Source organism: Pelodiscus sinensis, chromosome 12, assembly GCF_049634645.1.
Source record: "Pelodiscus sinensis isolate JC-2024 chromosome 12, ASM4963464v1, whole genome shotgun sequence".
In the NCBI taxonomy this organism is placed as follows: Eukaryota; Metazoa; Chordata; order Testudines; family Trionychidae; genus Pelodiscus; species Pelodiscus sinensis.
The window spans coordinates 37,624,926-37,647,727 of record NC_134722.1 but is presented as its reverse complement, the minus strand read 5'-3'; the positions used below and the strand labels follow the sequence as shown (position 1 = coordinate 37,647,727).

The window sequence follows — 22,802 nt, the reverse complement described above, 5'->3', positions numbered from 1 at the left end:
ATACCTGGAAACAAATCTGATCTGATCTAAAACAAATAAGTAAAAGAGTAGAAAAAAAACCTTTCTCTTGGTTTGAAATTACTATCTGCATTTTTATTAGCTGAATGCCCAAGCCCCCTCCCTCAGGTGCATCTCCAGTTACTTAACTCTTACCTCACTCTTCAGGTAAGTCAGAATCTCTTTAGCAGCACCTATTTATGACAACTGTCCTCAGCAGAAGATGGAGCTCCTTAACAGTGTGATTCTTCTCTCTACAAAAGACATTCTTTTACTTAATTTTACCTTCTTCTTTTGCTGCCTTCTTCATTTTGATTCCCTTTTCGTCTCAAACTTTTTAAAAAAAAATCCTTCCCACTGTTTTTCTCCTCAACTCCCCCCCCCCCCTCCTTTTTTTCACCATGTTGGGCTTACCTAGCTTTAAAAAAATGCGACTCCTGTCTCTGATGGGCATTCTTCCTGTGTGTGATGTCTTGGAGAGGGCCACATCTCTCAGAAATGTCAGCATTGTCTGACTATGATAGCTAGAGCTGGATGGAAAAGAGAGATGAGACTTAAGAACATCTTGTGAGAAAAGTCTCTCCAGTCAGGGACAAAATCCAGTTAAGAGCCTCAAAAGCTTGCGCTCACAGAACCTTCAGCTCGAAGGAAGAGAGCCTTCTCATCTCCACCCCAGGACTTCTGTAAGTCCAGGGCGTCTTTGGCTTGGTTGCTGCCTGAGGTGCTGACATCAGCAAGAACCACTTATTCACTCGCACCGTCCACCTCTGGCACCTCCGACAAGCACAAAATGGCACTGCCAAAGCATGTGGACTCAGAGCCAAAACATAAATTGTCCTCCTCAGCACCATCTGCACTGACCACCTATCTGGCACTGAAAGCAAAGCGTCAGGACATGCCACCTCCCCTGGTACCAACTGATAACTCCACACCAACGTACACTCCTGTATCAGCACACACCCTGGCACAGACACCTAAGCATCAGTTTGCACCATCTCAAGTGGACAAGACTGCACACAAGAAAGTTGACCCTCGGCACTGGTTGGTGCTGACACAAGCCTCAAGTATCTCGGAAACCTGGAACAACTCATTACCATACTCCCCTGTCTTCGGTGCCAACAGTCCACTCTGGCATCATGCAGAACATCATTTGCTCTCACCCACACAGTCTTCCCTATGCACTGAACTAGGCACTCAACAGGGGAGCAGATTTTCATTGCAACATTCCTCCCCTGTGTATTCTGCACCCTTCTGGAAGTCAGTGAAACCAAAAACTACCCAGCAGATGTCTCAATATCCCTCCTTTAATCACCCATGGCCCTACCCACCTCCATCCTATCCTCCACAATGCCTTCCATCGGCTCAATATCCACAGCAATATGCGGCACCCTCCACACTGCCCCATTCAGCAATTCAATCACCACCAACCTGCGCAGCTGATATGGTTTCAGTTATGGCAGAAGAACAGCCAATGGAGGAGTATGATGATTTACCTCAGTCTGACACGGATAAACCCTCTTGGGCCATAAACTTTTCCTCTTCACCCAAAAAGACTGTCATCTCATCTTCACCTCCAGCAGATGACCGAAAGCAATTTCAAGAACTTTTAAAAAAGGTTGTGAATTCTCAGGACATTGCTTTAGAAAGGGAGCAGGAGAAACAACACAGATTGCTTCAAATACTGCAACCTTCCTCTTCCACAAAGATTGGTCTTCCCATCAATGAAGCCATAATGAAACCATCAGAAACTATTTGGCAAACTCCAATTTCTGCTGCCCCCACCAACTGAAGGGCAGACAGGAAGTATTTTGTATCTGCCACAGACATGGACTAATTTTTTTCCCACCCCCAACTCAACTCATTAGTGATTGACACGGTACACCATCATTCAAAACAGCTACAATATAGAATAAGGACCACAAATGACTGGACCTTTTTAGATAAAAGGCTTATTCATCTGCAACTTTACAATTCCACATTTCCAACTATGCTTCATTATTCACCAATTATGACTATTCCAACTACAGTAATTCCTCATTTAACATAGATGTGTTTCTGAAAATGTTCGTGCTAAGCGAAAATCTGCTATGTGGGGACAATTTTCCCATTAAAAATAATGGAAAGGTGGGGGTTGCATTGCAGGTGGTGGTGGCAAAGTCAATTTTTTATTGGTGCTGGATCGTCAACATCAACATTAAATATCTAACAACACAAGATATCTAGCAACACAAATCACCACAGTTTGTTAAAACACAAAGATAAACACGTGAGTGAGTGGAGGAGCTCTGTAACCATGTGTGTTCATCCGCTCATGCATCTTACCACTGTTTTCACCAACTTATATCACCGCAGGAAGTAGTCTGCCACTTGATTATTTTTGTGTTATTTCAAGGATGGTCATGTTATTCGAAAAATGTTCTCTAAAAAACCCCTTGATATTGCGAAAATGTGTTAAGTGGGCACGTGTTAAACGAATAATTACTGTACTGAAAACTACAGGAACTCCTTAATGATCTTCCAGAACAAATATGCCCTCAATTGCAAGCTAGCATCCAGGAGGGTCAATCAGTTGACCATTCTGCCTTGCGGGCTGTCATGGATGTTGTGGATATGGTAGCCAGAGCAACCACCATTGCCATAGTGATGTGTTGCACTTCCTGGCTTCAAGCTTTGGGGATCCCAAAAGAACTCCAGACAAGAGTGGAGATTCTTCCCTTTGATAGGGATCCATCTATTTGCTGAAAAAGCGGATGAGATGCTCCATTCGATGAAGGATTCCTACACTACTCTCCATACTTCAGGTATGTATTTGACTCCCCTTTCCAATGACATTACCAGTGGCCCTTTGATCACATGTCTAGACAGCGCCCTGGAAGGAGACGTGCTTAACATACACAATCCACTGCATCACAACCATCTCCAGAAATAACCAGAAACACCTCCAGCCAGTTGCCTGTTTGGCCATTGCTTGTGCCCTTTCTACTACTAGTGGGCCCATATTATATTGGACCAGTGGGTCCTAGAGATAATCAGATCTGGATACATTATCCCTTTTCACTCTACATCCCCTTCCCTCCCCTTTTCCACATCCTTCTTCAGGGACCCTTCCCATAAGCATCTATTATAACTGGAGATTACAGAACTTCCTCCCCTATGATGGCTAGAGCTGGATGGGATAGGGAGATAAGACTTAAGAACATCTAGTGAGATAAGTCTCTCCAGTCAGGGACAAAACCAGTTCCTCAAGCACACCATGGAAAAGGGTTCTACTAAAAATATTTTCTCTCTCAGAAGAAAACTGGAGGGTGGAGGTCCATTCTGGACCTCTGAATGCTAAACAGATTTATCCAGAATCAAAGATAGGAACTATAACAACAGCACTTTATGAGGGAGACTGATTCTCAGCCCTTGATCTTCAGGATGCCTATTTTCATATAATAATTCATCCTTCACACAGACTATTCCTCAGGTTCATTATTGGGATCAACCATTACCAATATCAGGTATTACCTTTTGGCCTCTCCACCACATCTTTTGTCTTCTCCAAGACACAGTCATCAATGCCTATCTCAGACAAAGGGGTATGATAATTTTTCTGTACTTGGACAACTGCCTAATCAAGCATACTTCCTGGCAACAGACTTTTACCATACTCACTACTACACAAGACCTCTTCATACATCTCAGACTATTAATAAACCTCCAAAAATCCATGCTGGGGCCCATGAAATACATAGATTCTTCTTTGAGTGGCCCCATGGGTGCTCCACTCTAGGTGTCGGGTCCCGTCCCGGCGCCACGGCTCGGAGACTTTTCATAGCCGTGCTCCGCCGGCTCGCGCATGCATGGTTCACCAGGATAGCGTTCGCGCCTTTGATCAGCCGCGCGCGAGCCGGCAACCGTCAGTTCCTCTCAACCGCCTCAGGTCGCAGTCGGAGCTCCCTGATCTCTTCTCTAGTCATGGTTTTAGATAGTTGTCTACCTGTAAATAGTTAGAGTTTTAGGGTTAGCTGTGTTCCTGTTAACTGTTATGTGTTCTCTTGTTTAAAAAAAAAAAAAAAAATTCTTTAAAACTGTTTTCACTCAGAAGCGCTGCTGCGAAGCGCTAAGCTGTGAAATTGACTAACCGCAGCGGTTTACACACAATTCAGTTTTTCTGTGACTCTGCTCAAAAATGCCAGGATCAACTGGGTTCAAGAAATGTTCGGTCTGCCGAGAAACCATGCCAACGGCTGACGGTCATGACCCTTGTATTAGGTGCCTGGGGGAGACTCATGTCCCTGACAAGTGCACCCATTGCCGCAAATTAACTTCGAGAGCCCGGAGGGAGCGGGAGATGAAACTACGGATGTTCATGTTTGGTAAGGCACTACAGCCTGACCCTACCCCTTCAGCAGCCACAAAAATCTCCCAACACAAGCGGAGAGCGGCTTCTCCGGGACCGGCGGGCTCCAAAACGTCAAAGCTGTCCCCGGCGCGCTCCCTCCCTGCGGCAGTTTCAACCCCGGCAGCGGCTTCTAAAGTGACCTCCGGGGGGTCCAGACAACTCAGGGGGGATGGCATAAAAGAGCCCCCACCATCGAGAGCCAGAGCGGCTTCAGCACCAACACCGGGAGTGGCGCCGCAACTGACCAGCAAGCCGATATCGGCTTCAGCTTCACGCGCCTTGAAATTAACAAGCGCGCCGGCGCCGCAACTGATCAGCGTCCCGGCACCAGCTTCAATGGCGCCCAGTGGATCCGCGCCTGTTTCCCCTGACCCGGCGATAACGTTGGCACCGCTTTCCCCGGCACCGAGACCTGAGGCGGAACACGCTAATGCCTCAGACTCGGCATCTTTGTCAACTCCGGCACCGGGCGTCCTGCCGGCACCGACATTAGACCAGCAGCAGCTGGCCTCTCCGGCACCGTCTCACCTTCACTTGGTGCCTGGTTCCCCTATGCTTCGTGATAGGGATGAGACTTCAGCATATAGGAAGTCATTGTCAAAGACCCATCATTGGCACAGGTCTTTTTCCCCACCTGCTTCACCAAGAGGGCGAAGTCGCTATCACGACTATTTTTCCTCCTCTCGAATTATGTACAGCCGGCATGGTTATAGGGATGCGGTGTATTTAGATACACATCGATCCTGTTCATGATCCCGGTCGCCCTCCCGTCTCTCAAGATACGGATCGGTGAGGCGCTCCCCCTGCCGCGTCTATTATATCCAGCATGATAGCGCATGTTCTTCTCGATACCCCTCTCCATCACGCTCTGAACGTTGCTGTAACTGCTATCATAGATCGTATGACGATCGCCTCCACCGTCATCGTTCACCATTATCGCATAGGGAATCTTCTCACATCTGTCAATCACCGTTAGCGGAATACTTACATCATAAATCACAACCACTACACTCACCTTCTCCAGTCAAAAGCTCAACAATCCAGTTAGACCAATCCGAACCAGAGGAGGGCCAACTATTGGAAACGGAAGACCCTAAACCGGAAACTTCCCCGGCGGACTGTCCATCGTCTTCCCCGGATGAAGCAATTTGCCCAGTTGAAATCTCTCCACCGGACGATCTGAAACATTTTCAGGATCTCTTCAAACGAGTGGCAGACACACAGGACATACAGCTAGCAGATGTGCCTGTTAAGAGACATCGCCTTCTGAAGAATATCCGCCCACAACAACGTGCGAAAGTCGCGCTGCCAATCGATGAGGCGATTATGGAAGTGGCAGATGAGATATGGCAAACCCCAACATCAATTGCACCTACAAGTAAAAAAGCTGATAGAAAATATTTTGTTCCAGCAAAGGGGTTGGACTTTTTATTTAATCACCCCCAACCCAATTCACTGGTAGTAGACGCAGCGCAACGTAGGAGTAAGGCGCCACAGTACAGAAATCCCCTTTCGGATAAGGACAATAAAAAATTGGATATTTTTGGGAGGAAAGTGTATTCCTCAGCTACACTCTTACTTTGCATTACGAATGACTCAGCCCACCTGTCAAACCATAATTTTGATAATTACTCCAAACTAGCGGATTTGTTGCACCATCTCCCAGACACCAAGAAACCACTCCTGAAAGCGATAGTACAGGAGGGGTACACATCATGTAGCACTGCGCTCCAGATCGCTATGGATGTGGCCGACACAGCAGCTCGGGCTGCTGCTATTGGTATAGCCATGAGGAGATCATCTTGGCTTTCGTCCGCAGGGGCGCCGAAGGAGTTACAGAGCAAGGTTGAGGATCTGCCCTTTGACAAACTTAAACTTTTTGCGGCAAACACCGATGAGGTCCTCCACTCGGGAAAAGACTCACGCACCATTTTACGTACACTGGGGATGTACACACCTTTCTTCAAGCGTAGGCGTTATTTCTCCTACCAACAGAGATATGACTTCAATTTCCCTAGACAACAACCACGTCCCTTCGACAACCAGTATCCTAGACAGCGCCCCCAGCGCAAGCGACCACAGCAAAACCGTTCGGGTAATCAACAGTCGACTAAGCAGCAGATTTGACTTGCTTGTCGAGAATACAAACCAATCGTCCATAGTCAATACGGAAACCCATCATCTTTTTCACCATCGTTTACGCTCTTTTTACCACCACTGGTCTACGATCACCACAGACAGATGGGTGCTAGAGGTAGTTCAATCCGGCCTCTCCATCCCCTTTCTCTCTATTCCCCCTACCACTCCCCCCTCCCCGTCCCTCTTCAGGGACCCCTCTCACGAGAATCTATTGGAGTAAGAAGTTCAACGTTTGCTCACCATCAGGGCGATAGAGAGAGTTCCCAAGCAATTTTGGGGGAAAGGCTTTTACTCCCGATATTTCCTCACACCATAGAAGTCGGGAGGATGGAGACCCATCCTGGACCTTCGAAGACTGAACCGGCACCTTCGAAAGCAGCGTTTCAAGATGGTAACCTTATCAACCATTCTTCCGTCATTGAACGAAAAGGATTGGTTTGCAGTCCTCGACTTGCAGGACGCTTATTTCCACGTAGAGATTCACGTGGCACACAGACGTTTTCTTCGTTTCCAACTGGGGAGCGAACATTACCAGTACAGGGTTCTTCCATTCGGCCTGGCATGTGCCCCCAGAGTCTTCACCAAGATGCTAGCAGTGGTCACGGCCCACCTACGCAGACTAGGGGTAACAATATTCCCCTACTTCAGGCATGTCCAAAGTCCGGCCCGCGGGCCAAATGCGGCCCGCGGTCGGATTTAATACGGCCCCCCGCTTCTCCCGGCTCCCCGGTGCTTTTTTTAACTGGCGCGCTCAGCGCGCCGCTTCGGGCCGCCGCCGCCGCGGTCCCAAACCCTGCCCCTGCACTCCGCTTTGGGGCTGAGAGTGCAGGGACAGCCCCCGCTTCCTCCCCCTCTCCTGGCTCCCCGGCGCTCCTCTGACTGGCGCCGCTTCCGGCCGTGCCGCCGCCGTCCATGGCGGCCGCTGCGGTCCTAAAGTCCACCATGTAGGGCACGTCCGCAGCCCCGCTCCCCCGCTTGGCTACGGGTTCGCCCTGCCCCCGGGCCGCCATGAGGCCAGCGTGCCCTGCGCTCTCTGCCCGCCTCTGACCCTGCAAGCCCTCTACCTTGGGGCTGAGAGTGCAGGGACGGACTCCGCAGCTGCTGAGATCAGGGACGGACTCCGCAGCTGCTGAGATCAGGGACTGCCTTTGAACCAGACCTAGCCTATGTACTGCAGTCCAGATCTCAGTTTCACCCTTCACATTAGTGTAGGCAAGTTTTTTTTTCAATTGAGATGAATACATTGTAAAATCTCAGTTAATGTCAGTTGGTCTAAATCAGTTATAAATATATTTGGACACAACATGTATAGTTGGTGTTATGTCGTTTGCCGTTTGCAATAAACTTTGCATAAAATAGTTAATTTGCATTTAATTTTAATGGTTCAAAGAATGTCAGGCAAAATGGTCGGCCCTCACGCATGTTCACTTCATCAAATCTGGCCCTCTTTGAAAAAAGTTTGGACACCCCTGCCCTACTTGGACGATTGCCTTCTCAGGGGTACGACCTGCATGGAAACATGTCATATGGTTCGGACAGTAGCCGACGAGTTTGCTACCCTGGGCCTTCTCATAAACTTGAAGAAGTTCACACTAGTTCCATCCCAAAATCTCATGTTCATAGGTGCGCGCCTCGATTCAACCATGGCGCACGCGTATTTACCGATGGAACGTTTTATAATAATCAAGGAATTGGTACACATGGTGGTCCACGCTCCAACAGTCCCCACACGTGTCTGTCTACAACTGTTGGTGCATATGGCTGCTGCCACCATCGTAGTGTCCAACGCAAGGTTACGTTTTCGTTGCCTCCAACACTGATTAGCCACGGTTTACATCCCATCGAAGCATGGTGTCCACAGGCCGCTAGTGGTGCCGCAGTATGTCCGGCAATCCCTACAGTGGTGGATCAACCCGACCAATCTCCTCACAGGCGTTCCGTTTCATCGACCTCAACCTACTACACAAATAACGACAGATGCCTCCCTCATAGGCTGGGGAGCTCACATGGGCAATCTCACGGTCCAGGGACGGTGGTCTACAAGAGAAATGCTTTTGCACATCAATGTGCTCGAGTTGAGAGCGGTGCGGCATGCGTGCAGGCATTTTCAGTCACGCATTCAAAATACAACGGCAAGGATTTTAACAGACAACATGGTGACTATGTTTTATATAAACAAGCAAGGAGGTGCGCGATCCCGTTCTCTTTGTGCAGAGAGCATCCGTTTATGGAATTGGTGTATTACCAACAACACTGTTCTAACAGCTTCCTACCTGCCGGGTGCCGACAATCTAGTAGCGGATTCTCTCAGCAGGCGTTTTCCACACGACCACGAGTGGGAGATTCGCTCGGACGTACTGAATCGTATCTTCGGTCAATGGGGATTTCCAACGATAGACCTGTTTGCGACAGAACTCAATTCGAAATGTCCCAATTATTGTTCAAGAGCCGGGATAGGATGCCATTCGCTGGGGGACGCCTTCCTTCTCCATTTGGGGACGTCATTACTGTATGCTTTCCCACCAGTAGTGTTAATTCCCAGAGTTCTCGAAAAGATCAATGTAGACAAAGCTCTAGTAATCCTTCTTGTGCCAGCATGGACTCGCCAGCCTTGGTTTTCAATGCTTCACCAGATGTCAGTGAAAGTGCCATATCCCCTACCTTCCCTTCCGAATCTGTTGACTCAGGACAACGGATCCCTCAGTCATCCGCGACCGGAGGTCCTACACCTCTCTGCGTGGATGCTGACTGGTTTACCGACTCTGAGCAATCCTGCTCCCAGCGAGTCAAACAAGTGTTGATGCATAGTCGGAAACAATCTACTCGAACTGCTTACACAGCTAAGTGGGCAAAGTTCCAAGCATGGTGTGTGGACAATAACGTGGATTCACGCTCTGCACACTTACCTTGTGTACTGGACTATCTCTTGCAACTACATGACAATGGTTTGGCAATTGCATCGCTACGGGTGCATTTGGCAGCAATTAATGCATTCCATCATAGAGTTGGCGGTACTTCTTTGTTTGCTCACCCCACTACGAAAAGATTTCTGAAGGGGCTTTTGAATCTCCACCCCCCACGGAGACCCCCCCCAGCATGGAATTTGGACCTGGTCCTACAAACTTTGACTCGTCCCCCTTTCGAGCCCTTAGCGACAGTAACACTACACTTACTTACGCTCAAACTGGTTTTTCTCCTAGCCCTCACCTCAGCTCGCAGAGTGAGTGAGATAGCAGCTTTCATGGCTTCTCCGCCCTACACAGTCTTTTCGAAAGAATCAGTAACGTTGAGGACCCATCCAGCGTTTATTCCGAAGGTGTCTTCTGAATTCCACATAAATGAACCGGTGGTCTTACCGTGCTTCTTTCCGAAACCTCATACCTCAACTCAAGCAGCGCACTTACATACTCTGGACGTGAGAAGGGCGTTGGCATTCTACATCGACAGAACACGGGGTTTTAGGAAAACAGACCATCTGTTGGTGGCAGTAGCGAGTCATTCAAAAGGACAGCCTTTAACTTCTCAGCATATTTCTAAGCTCATAGCTTTATGTATATCCATGTGTCATTCTCTGCGAGGGAAGCCTCTCCCCTCTCGCCCTAAAGCTCATTCAACTAGGGCAGTGGCTGCTACTACGGCCTTCCTCAGTGGAGTGTCATTTCACGACATTTGTAGAGCAGCAACATGATCTTCATATGCGACTTTTATGAAACATTACGCTATAGTAGAACAGTTTACTCCAGATTTTTCCGTGGCTACAGCAGTACTAAATCGTGCTGATAGTCTTGGTTCCGGAGCACCTTAATTCTGCTCTGTGTACTGCTCCGGAGTCACCTAGAGTGGAGCACCCACGGGGCCACTCGAAGAAGAAAGAGAAGTTACTCACTCTGTGAAGTAACGATTGTTCTTCAAGATGTGCCCCGTGGGTGCTCCACGACCTGCCCTTCCTCCCCGCTCCAGAAATTTTTTCTTCTTAATGTTTCTTTCAGATGAGCGGAAGAGAGGAACGGACAGTTGCCGGCTCGCGCGCGGATGATCAAAGGCGCGAACTCTATCCTGGTGAACCACGCATGCACGAGCCGGCGGAGCACGGCTATGAAAAGTCTCCGAGCCGTGGCGCCGGGACGGGACCCGACACCTAGAGTGGAGCACCCACGGGGCACATCTCAAAGAACAATCGTTACTTCACAGGGTGAGTAACTTCTCTATTCATAGGAGCCCTATCATTTCATAACCTTCTCTGAGCTCAACAACTCAGTTCTCTACAGCCCATTTATGACCATGCGCACAGGTCTGCAAATCTTAGGGTACATGGCAGCTACCACTTTACATGGTGCAATTCATGAGGCTACACATGGATGCCTCCAAAGCTAGCTGGCAACAGTGTATACAACTGCCTGGCACAGTTTAAACTCCTCCGGTACATCTAGACTGGCAAGATTTTGTGCAAAAGTGGCCGTTTAACTTTTTCTGTTAAAAGTATTTCTGCAAAATCATGCCAGTCTAGACGCAGCCCTCTACTCCTCACCTCCCTTTGATGGTGGACTCAGCCTCACAACCTACTAGAGGGTGTCCTCTTTCAACAACAAACCCCATCTTGTGCAATCACCATCAACACCTCCCTCACAGGTTGGAGCGCTCACTTCTGACATCATACAGTTCAGGGCAAATGGTCTCCCAGACAAATTTGACTTCATATCAACATCCTCAAGCGTTGAGTGGTGTGCAACTCTTGTCACCACTTTCTTCCAATGATCTGCAGCAAAACCATCCACATTCTCACAGACAATACACCATGAATGTTTTATATCAATTGGCAGAACAGGGAACGCTTATGCTCACTGTGTGCAGATAGCGAACAATATAACCTCCACATCTACTTACTTACTGAATACTTTGGAAGGGACCTCACAAGGGGGAAACCAGAAGGGAACACCATCTACTGGAAGGCATGGAATGCGTAGTCCTAGGGATGGGGGTTTCATGACCACCACCCCCAAAAAAAGATGACGGGTGGTGGTAGTCGGGGACTCCCTCCTAAGAGGGACTGAGCCATCCATCTGCCGTCCGGACCTGGAATCTTGAGAGGCGTGCTGCTTACTGGGAGCTCGAATTCAGGATGTGTCTGAGAGGCTTACAAAACTGATCAAACCTTCGGATTGCTACCCCTTCCTATTTCTCAACGTGGGAACTAACGATACGGCCAAGAATGACCTTGAGCGGGTTACTGCGGATTATGTAGCACTGGGAGGAAGGATCAAAGAATTCGGACTGCAAGTGGTGTTCTCGTCTATCCTTTCTGTTGAAGGGAAAGGACTGGGCAGGGATCGCTGAATTGAGCAAGTAAATGCGTGGTTGCGCAGGTAGTGTCACAGAGAGGGCTTTGGTTTCTTCAACCATGGGACTCTGTTTCGGGCACAAGGATTGTTAGGAAGCAATGGGATCCACCTACCCAAGAGAGGAAGGAGCATCTTTGCGGGCAGGCTTGCAAACCTAGAGAGGAGGGCTCTAAACTAGATTTGTTGGGGGACAGTGACCAAAACCATGAGGGGAGCGGGAAAGTTGGATACCAGGAAGAAATGCAAAGAGGAATGAGCAAGAAAGGAGGACCCCTGATTCAAATGGAGAATATAGGGTGATCAACAGGTTATCTGAGGTGTTTGTATACTAATGCGAGAAGCCTGGGAAACAAACAGGAAGAACTGGAGGCCCTGGCCCAGTCCAAAAAATATGATTTAATTGGGATAACAGAGACTTGGTGGGATGACTCGCATGACTGGAGTGCTGTCATGGAAGGGTATAGACTGTTCAGGAAGAACAGTCAGGGGAGAAAAGGAGGAGGAGTTGCACTATACATAAGAGAGCACTATGATAGCTCAGAACTCCAGTATATAGAGGGAGAAAATCTGTTGACAGTCTATGGGTTAAATTTAGAGGTGGAAACAACAGCAGTGATGTTGTGGTTGGTGTCTACTACAGGCCACTGAATCAGGTGGATGAGGTAGATGAGGCTTTCTTCCGACAACTGAGAGAAGCTTCCAGATTGCAGGCCCTGGTTCTCGTGGGGGACTTTGATCACCCTGACATGTGTTGGGAAACCAATACAGCAGTACACAGGCAATCCAGGAAGTTTTTGGAGAATGTGTCAGCCGACGGTCAGGGCAGTGTGTGTGTGTGTGTTTCCGAGAAAAGGTTTAACGTCCGTGTCTTTACTGCTAGAACCGGGGTCCCGTCGCAGAGGGTGGCCAGCAGGCCAACAGACGCCCCGTTATATAGGAAGAGCTTATTACACCTTAGATTTTAACTGCTAGAACACAAAGTTCCTTCGCAGCGGGCAGCCTGGGAAAGGCTGGAAAGGTGCCCCAATGGATCTTGTCACCCAAGCTCTCCCTATGTCTGTCTCTTTATGACCGGCTGAAGTTCTTTTAAATTGTGCTTGGTTCTATTACAGCAACTGAAGGAGTCAGGTTAAAACTTAAACAGTTATAGGTTTATTAAAGGAACTTATAAATCATATGGTTACAATGGCTATTGCTCTATTTCATAATTATTAGCAAAATATAGATCTTAAAATGGTTACAGGAAAAAAGGTAAAGATAGAAAATAGAAATAATGGTACCAAATGACAGCTTAATCTTTAAAGAGCTCTAACACTATGTATATATACTTAAACAAAGGACCACATCCAGGTACAATTTTTATCCCCTTCTGTGCCTCTCGACTCCAGCGTGTCAGGCCAGGGCCAGTCTCTCAATTCCTCGGAAAGACGAATACGAGGTGGGCGTCCCTTCTGGAACCTCGGGAGGTCAAACACCAAACCCGACCAGCAGATAGATGGTAGATTGACACACAAAGCAAGTGTGCTGCTGTACCCATCTTTATATCCCTGGGGGCCCGTATTCTCTTTCTTATCTTAAGAAGCCAAATTTTACTGGTCCGTTTTGTGGCGCCAGTTCTTACAAGCAAGTTTCAAGTTAATTTACACTTGTAAGAGAGGAAGATAGCTAAATTAGGACTACCGGATGTTCTTGTTGGACGGGAGATTCCTCCCCCCGCGGACGGTTATGTGTTCGTATCAATATGGGTTAAGTCAAGGGCACGATGTACAGCCTCTTGGTCAACAATTAGTTTGACCACCCTACTTTCTCTGCTTATAGTTGGTCACGGTCACTGAGCCAGCATATCTAAACCTCCTGCTCCAAGGTTTTCAAAGAATATGCTGTTTTCCTGCTCTTATGTGCCCTGCATGGTTTCAAGCAGACAAAGATGGATGTTAAAATAGGGGTTCACGTCTAGCTACAGAATGTTGGGGATAACTTCTTGGTACAAGGGCTGAAGGATCCAACCAGGGGCCGTGCGCAGCTTGAGCTTCTGCTCACAAACAGGGAGGAACTAATAGGGGAAGTAGAGGTGGGTGACAACCTGGGAAGCAGTGATCATGAGATGGTAGATTTCAGGATCCTGACCAAATGAAGAAAAGAGAGTAGTAAAATACACACTTTGGACTTCAGAAAAGAAGATTTGGACTCCCTCAGAGACCTGATGGGCAGAATCCCCTGGGATGCTAACATGAAGGGGAAAGGAGTCCAAGAGAGCTGGCAGTATTTTAAAGAAGCCTTATTGAAGTCACAGAAAGAAACCATCCCGATGCGTAGCAAGAGAGGCAAACATGGTAGAAATCCAGGCTCACAGGGGAAATCCTTGGTGAACTTAAGCACAAAAAGGAAACTTACCAAAAGTGGAAACTTGGACAAATGACCAGGGAGGGATATAAATGTATAGGACAAGAATGCTGGGGAGTTATCAGGAAGGCAAAAGTGCAATTGGAATTGCAGCTAGCAAGGGATGTGAAGTATAACAAGAAAGGTTTCTACAGGAATGTTAACAAGAAGAAGGTGATCAGAGAGGGTGTGGGGCCCCTACTGGATGAAGGAGGTAACCTAGTGACAGATGATGTGGGGAAAGCTGAAGTACTCAGTGCTTTCTTTGCCTCTGTCTTCACGGACAAGGTAGGCTCCCGGACTAATGTGCTAAGTGACGGATGGGATGAAGATGGACAGCCCTTGGTGGATAAAGAACAGGTTAGGAACTATTTAGAAAAGCTAAACGTACACAAATCAATGGGTCCGGACTTAATGCATACAAGAGTACTGAGGGAGTTAGGAAATGTCATTGAGGAGACTTTGGCCATTATCTTTGAAAAGTCATGGAGATCGGGAGAGATCCTGGATGATTGGAAAAAGGCAAATGTAGTGCCTATCTTCAAAAAAGGGGAGAAGGACAATCCAGAGAACTATAGGCAGGTCAGTCTTACCTCGGTTCCTCGGAAAAATCATGGAAGGGAACCTTAAGGAATCCATTTTGAGGCACTTGGAAGAGAGGAAAGTGATCAGGAATAGTCAGGATGGATTCATGAAGGGCAAGTCGTGCCTGACCAATCTAATTATCTTCTATGATGAGGTAACTGGCTCTGTAGACATGGGAAAGTCAGTGGAAGTGATATACCTTGACGTTAGCAAGGCTTTTGATACGGTCTCCCACAATATTCTTGCCAGCAAGTTAAGGGAGTGTGGATTTGGATAAATGGACGGTAAGATGGATAGAAAGCTGCCTAGAAGGCCGGGCCCAGCAGGTAGTGATCAACAGCTCGATGTCAGGATGGCGGAGGGACTCATGAGCATAAGTTGCGATCTCATTAGCAACTTCATGTGATCTTAATAGGGGACCTGACTACTTACCCAAATCAATCCATGGATTCTTCCCAAGACACTCCTCTGGTAGCCTCAGGCAGCAGCACGGAAGACAGTATGGATGAGGGAAAAGAGGAGGAGGAGAGTGGTCGGCAGGTGAGTGGGGCAACTGATGTTACAACAGCCAGAACCTCTTTATAACTTTGGAGAGGATCCCCTACTTCCAGGATGTCTCACATTTGAACATTGAGCCTGGGGAGGACACTTCTGGTGAGTTCATAGTTTTTATTATGCTGCAAGTAGATTAAGGCAATTAGGTGTGATCTGTGATGGCTCCAGCACCTAAACTGCAGGGGCTCCCCAAAATAGCTTAAAATGTCTGGAGACGGAGTTGGAATCATCCCTTCACATCTCTGTAAAGCTCTCATAAACAAACTCTTTCATCCTTCTCACAAGGTTTATTGGGAGGCCTGCTGTATTCTGTCCTCTGAAGTAGGACACCTTTCCACACTAAGCCAGCAGTGTGTGGTCTGGTGTCATTGCAACACAAAGCATTGCAGCATAAGGCCAGGTTTCTGGCCACATTCAGTCAGAATCTGCTCCTTATCACACTGTGTGATTCAGAGAAGACTGATATCGTGCATGGCAAACTGCAGTAAACCTCTATTTGCTCATCCCCAATGAAGCAGCTAATGAGCTCTTGCCCTGCCACTTACACCCTCTACCTCTGCCCCTGCATGCATCCTCCTGCGGGAAGGGAAAATTGCACTCTCCCAGCAAATGGAGGGTGCTGAATGCACAGACACTGCATGAGCTCCTGCCACCACACCTGGATCCCTTCCTCATTCCATCCCACATGCTCCTGTGGGACTGAAAATTTGCACTCTCACAGCAAACTAGGGGTGCCAAACACATGGGCAGAGTATGAGCCCCTGCCCTGCCTTGTCGTGCCACCAAGTCTGACCCCCCTCCCTCTTTCTGCCTGCATGCTTCTATGAGAAGGTAAAGTTGCACTCTCTTGGAAAAGTGGTAGAAATGTAGCCGTGTTAGTCTGGTGCAGCTGAAACAAAAAACAGGACTGTGTAGCACTTTAAAGACTAACAAGATGGTTTAATAGGTGATGAGCTTTCATGGGCCAGACCCACTTCCTCAGGTCAAATTTTTGTTTCAGCTGCACCAGACTAACACAGCTACATTTCTACCACTATTCTACATGCAAGGCACTACATTTAGCCGTTTGGAATGGAAATCCATCAACCATATGAAAAAACTTGCACAGATACAGACAGACATCATCTTTCTATCCAAGTGCAAGAAGATGGACATCGTACCCAAAGGACTGAAAGTGAACAATCCATTAAGATCAACATACTATACTGACTACAGTGAAAGACTCTACCTCACACTATCCAAGAAATTAAGGAACCCCTCCATCCCCCTTCTGTTTTGAAATTTGATTTGTCCTTTTCATGTGTTCATTTTTTTTTTAATTGCATCCTTTGGTATATATGGTTGTGACAATTTTCTTCCACTATTTGATCTAAGGAAGTGGGTCTGACCCACGAAAGCTCATCACCTATTAAACCATCTTGTTAGTCTTTAAAGTGCTACACAGTCCTGTTTTTTGTTTCTCCTGGAAAACACGTAGTGCTGAACACACAGGCACCGTGTGAGCCCCAGCTCTACTTTACCTTGCTGCCACTCCTGGACCTCCTCCCTCCACCCTTCTCCTTCCTCCCACCCACATGCTCTTGAGGGAAGGGGAAGTTGCATTCTCCCAGCAAATGGGGTGCTGAACACACAGGCACCACATGGGCATGTCTGGTCCCTTCTTCCCCCTGCAGGCTTGAGCCCCAGCCTGTCTCTTGCCATACCTGCTATCTTAATAAATTCAACCTTATTTCATAGCGTAGACATGGCCTTAGTTTATTTTCTTCGACAAAAGAAGGGCTGGATGATAAATCATTTGAGAGCACTTGCATTACTATTACTTTTTCAGGTCGATGAGTCATGGATATACATATTAAAGACCTTTACATTAATGCCTGTTTTCTGAATTTAGCTGCACAGGGTGTAGAGCATCATCAGGAGAGGGGACAGACAAAAATCAGTATTGTATAATTTATGCAACAGCAGAAAAGAAAAATGCTCTGACATTATACAAATAAATTCCTGTTTATATAGTATTGCAATAAAAGAACAAGTGACATTCACAAATGAGTATGAAATAACTAATCAATATTAGTTAATGGGCAGCTAACTAGTAACCCACATCCTTAGGGAGCACAGTTTTATTTAATCTCTCTCCATTGACTATTTAAAAAAATTAGAGTTGAAAATATTTATAATATTCCAAAAATGATCCTATATAATGAGTTAGACTGTTTTCAATATATATGGTTACGTCTACACTGCCCATTTTTGCGGCAGAAAATATGCTAATGAGGGTCTCATTAGCATAAGTTGCGATCTCATTAGCATATTAGCAAAAACTCCTTGCGCAAAAAGAAATGGCAGGAAACATGCTAACAAGATTGCAACATATGCTAATGAGGGACTCATTAGCATATTTCCTGCTACAAAAATTGGCAGTGTAAACATAGCCTATAGGATCATTATATGATTCTATACAATATAACCAGGGCTCAACAAATAATGCAATCTACTCACCCGTGGCGAGTAGATTGCAACCCGGAGAGCCGGGTTCCGGCAATCTGCACATGAGCAGATTACCAGACAGTGCAGCTGGCAAGCGGGGCTCGCCGCAGTTCGGCGAGCCCTGAATATAACCCTAAGTTTGTGTGCAAAAATATATGCCAATCATTCAAATAAACAAGAAGCTACACTTCCCTCACTCCCATCTCCCATCCCTTCCTCACAGAACTTATCTGGAAGCCATGCTGCTATTACATTTCCCTGCTATAGTTGTAGATGACCACCTTGGGGAGGAATAGATGCCACAAAAGGAAAGTAGGAAGCATCATTAACATTTCCATCTAGAAATCTCTTGGGTTTGTGTATCATATATGCAGTGCAGATGCTCCCTGCACACCCTCAAATCAGCCTATGCCTCCAGAAATCCCCCACCTAACAGTAGACATGCAGATGGGTTTCTGACATCCAGGAGTAAATACTGCTTCTTTATACTCTTCTCAGAGCTGTCCTTTTTGCCTTCATTTGCTCACCTCTGCACTGCTGGTAACAGAGGATTTGATGCTCTAAAACTATTGTTATCCTGATTTTGGAGGCAGAAATTCTTTTCCATATTAGGCATGCATTCAGAAGACAAGGCTACTGTTTTGGAATGGGGGCAACATAATTGTGGAGACTTCTAATTAGAGTTTCAATTTTAGAAGTTTGCTTTAGAGCTCAGGTTTAAAATGATGTTTTGATATTTAGGAGCTTAGAAACTGACTTTACCATTGATAAACTATTTTATAGAATCATAGAATCATAGGACTGGAAGGGACCTCAAGAGGTCATCGAGTCCAGCCCCCTGCCCTCAAGGCAGGACCAAGCTCCGTCTACACCATCCCTGACAGATGTCTATCTAACCTGTTCTTAAATATCTCCAGAGAGGGAGATTCCACCACCTCCCTTGGCAATTTATTCCAATATTTGACCACCCTGACAGTTAGGAATTTTTTCCTAATGTCCAATCTAAACCTCCCTTGCTGCACTTTAAGCCCATTACTCCTTGTCCTGTCCTCAGTAAACAAGAGGAACAAATTTTCTCCTTCCTCCTTGTGACACCCTTTTAGATATTTGAAAACCGCTATCATGTCCCCCCTTAATCTTCTTTTTTCCAAACTAAACAAGCCCAGTTCATGAAGCCTGGCTTCATAGGTCATGTTCTCTAGACCTTTAATCATTCTTGTCGCTCTTCTCTGTACCCTTTACAATTTCTCCATATCTTTCTTGAAATGTGGCGCCCAGAACTGGACACAGTACTCCAGCTGAGGTCTAACTAGTGCAGAGTAGAGCGGCAGAATGACTTCACGAGTTTTGCTTACAACACACCTGTTGATACAACCTAGACTCATATTTGCTTTTTTGGCAGCAGCATCACACTGTTGACTCATATTCAACTTGTGGTCCACTATGACCCCTAGATCTCTTTCCGCCATGCTCCTTCCTAGACAGTCGCTTCCCATCTTGTATGTATGGAACTGATTGTTCCTTCCTAAGTGGAGCACTTTACATTTCTCTTTATTAAACTTCATCCTGTTTACCTCTGACCATTTCTCTAACTTGCTAAGGTCATTTTGAATTATGTCCCTATCCTCCAAAGAAGTTGCAACCCCACCCAGTTTGGTATCATCTGCAAACTTAATAAGCGTACTCTCTATCCCAATATCTACATCATTGATAAAAATATTGAACAGTATGGGTCCCAAAACAGACCCTCGCAGAACTCCACTTGTTATCCCTTTCCAGCAGGATTTAGCACCGTTAACAACAACTCTCTGACTACGGTTATCCAGCCAATTATGCACCCACCTTATTGTGGCCTTATCTAAGTTATATTTGCCTAGTTTATCAATAAGAATATCACGCGAGACCGTATCAAATGCCTTACTAAAGTCTAAGTATATGACATCCACCGCTTCTCCCTTATCCACAAGGCTCGTTATCCTATCAAAGAAAGCTATCAGATTAGTTTGGCATGACTTGTTCTTCACAAACCCATGCTTGCTATTCCCTATCACTTCATTATCACTTCATTACTTCTTCAGGAACTGCCTGACTTAGAAGACATAGATATTAGTGAATTCTCACCAGGAGAGGAAAACTCAATCAGAAAGGTAAGCTTGTTATTAATTATTCTTATATGTTGGTGCTCTTTTATTCCTGTTTACCAAAGCATAAAAATATGTTATGATAGGTTAAACCAGATGGTTACCAGAGAGTACTCAAAGAGAGGTATGTTAGCCCTAGATGAAGTAGGTTTCTGTTCCCTGGGTAAACTGGAATGGGCTGGCCTAGAACTACCGGGAACTTTTCAGAATCAGTCTGGCCAGATGGAACACCTGGAGCCAATTAGAAGCCTTCCAGAACCAGTGGAGTCAAGTTAATCAGAACAGCTGGGGTCAATCAAGAATCAGTTGAAACTGGTTTAAAAGGGCTCCTTTTCTTTTAGTTCAGGGGTGCGTGAGATGGAGGAAAGGAGCTAAAGATTTGAGAGTGAGACGTGTCTTAGTGAGAGCTGGGAACTGCAAATAAGGTAGAGTTCTGTGGATAGGCTGCTCAAGTACCAGGAAAGGTACCGGGAGGGATCGTTTGGGGAAGAGGCCCAGAGAAGTAGTTGCCAAACTAGGAGTAGAACAAACCTGTCTGTTATTACTGCCCCCGGGTCCCTGGGCCAGAACTTGGAGTAGTGGGTGGGCCCGGTTCCCCCAACCCTCCCATCCCACTTCCCATGCCACAACAGAGTCTGTCTCTGGATAGGGAGACCAGGACTTTAAAGAAGTTTCACTCCATACTTTGGACTAGCATATGATGAGTATGGCTCAGTAGACTGTGACCTTTGCCTCTAAAAAACAAAAAAAAGAAGAGGCTGTGTGGAGGGTCACAGCAAGCCTCTGAGGCTGAACACTGTCCACCAGAAGCACAGGACCCACAGGTGTCGCCAGAACTCTGCCACAGTATTCAATAAACTACAAATTATGCATTGCTGGTTGAGAGATGGAATCGTTTTTTAATTTATAAAAGTGTAGTGGGCAGAATTTACTGGCACATTCTCTATATGTTAAAATAATGAGTTGCATGTTAGCTTTCATTTTGAATTGCCACATAATCACACTGTGACCCCCAAAAAGTACTGTGAAATCTAAATAAAATGGTCCTCTTAAGAGTATATTTTACTTTTAAAAAAAGAAAAATAAAATACTGATATAAATTTACTGTAATGAATCAAAATGATTAACAAGCTTCCCTCTACTAAATAAAATAAGAATTGCTTAATTGGGTTTCATAGGTCCAATGCTGCTAACAGCCCTAAGATATAGTCTTATTCTGCTCTGCTGTAGGAGCCTGCAGTTAGTTTTAAACCTGTTTTTGCCAATGAGATTCAAAATAAGCAAATGTGAAGCACAGTGGTGACTATGAATGTCGATTGTTACAGAATTACATTTAAATGATACAAAGTGGTATTTTTCTGAAGTGGTATTATGCAGAAACTATTAGTACTAGCCTTATTGGATAAATTATATAATCCAGTTGTATAACTGGATACATTAAAATTGGAAAGCTACCTAAGAAAATATTTCTCATCGCTAGTCACCTCCCAGTATATGTGTACCTAGCATATGGCAAAAATAGAAGCACTTTCAGAAATTTTTCCAGAACTTTTAGTCACCCTTTGCATCAGACAGAAGTCTTCTTTATATGAAATCTTAAAGGTCCTTTGATTTACCTGCAACAGAAAAAGCCATGTGATTATTCTTCCCCTCTGGACATGAATCTAGAAAAGTAGAAATAATTTATTTGTTGATGCTTTAGTGCTCAATTAACAATTTTTTCTGATATACTGTATGCAAATACTTGACCAGATCTACTATTTGGTCAACTTGCACTTCACTTTAAACTGTTAGAATAGTGCAATCCTGTGGAAATATTCAGAAAGACTCAGACACATTTATACAGGTAGTCCTGGGGAATAAGACTTATTTACACTGTACTTACTGGGTCTAACAGCTTACAATAAAATAAAATAAAATAAAATAAAATAAAATAAAATAAAAGGGGTGGGGGAACTACCATGAAATCAGCCCATTATGTAACTAGACACGTGTGTCATTTACCATCCTGGTATCATCTCCTCCTTCTGTAAACAGAATTGTAGGATTAGGCCCACTCCCCAATTTTCTCTCCTGCAAAGAATAAAGGGCTGGCCAATTTGTATTCAGCCTAAAAGCTCTCCATCCATATAAATCAAAATGGCAGTTATCAGCCCAAACTTATCCCCATTCCTGTAGGTGAGATTAGAATAGGTAAATGGTTCCTTAAGAACATAAGAACAGCCATACTGGGTTAGACCAAAGGTCCATCTGGCTCAGTATTCTGTCTTCTAATGGTGGCCAATGCCAGGTGCCCCAGAGGGAGTGAACAGAACAGGTTATCATCAAGTGATCCCTCTCCTGACATCTATTTCTTGCCCCTGACAAACAGAGGCTAGGGCAGGCCTTGGCAAAATGTGGCCTACGTGCCAGATGCAGCTCACCAAGCCACTGGATCTGGCCCAGGAAGGCAGCGGGGAGCGGCTGCCGGGCTTCCTTTCTGTTTCAAAACTGGAGGAGAGGGGAGAAGTTTCAAGAACCACCCTACCCCCCGCGCAATCCCATTGGCTTGTTTCTAGCTAGAAACTGGCCAATGGGAAGCTGCTTGTTTGAATAACAGGCAGCCAAGCAGAACCATCCTTCTCTCCTCGGCTCAGTTATTCACTGAAGCACATGGTCAGGCAAACAGGCAGGCTGGCTGTCTGGGAAACATTTTAAGCTCTGCAAGCCTTAGCTCTGCAGACAAGCAGGCTGGTTTGGCTGCTGGCTGGTAAGTCTGGCCACAGCCTGCTTTTTGCACCCCAGCCCCTC

The 22,802-nt window shown here is 46.0% G+C and overlaps 1 protein-coding gene across 4 annotated transcripts in view; it reads left to right on the top strand.

The window, feature by feature from the left end:
• Positions 1–22,802, top strand: part of DNAAF1 (dynein axonemal assembly factor 1) — a 104,350-nt gene that overhangs the window by 73,002 nt on the left and 8,546 nt on the right. For 3 of the 4 annotated variants that reach the window (XM_075940326.1, XM_075940325.1, XM_006117632.4), the window contains one exon: positions 19,950–20,018. The exons of the other annotated variant lie outside the window; for it this stretch is intronic. In XM_075940326.1, the coding sequence (XP_075796441.1) occupies positions 19,950–20,018 (69 nt within the window). The remainder of the gene's footprint in view (positions 1–19,949; positions 20,019–22,802) is intronic. 4 annotated transcript variants of the gene reach the window in all.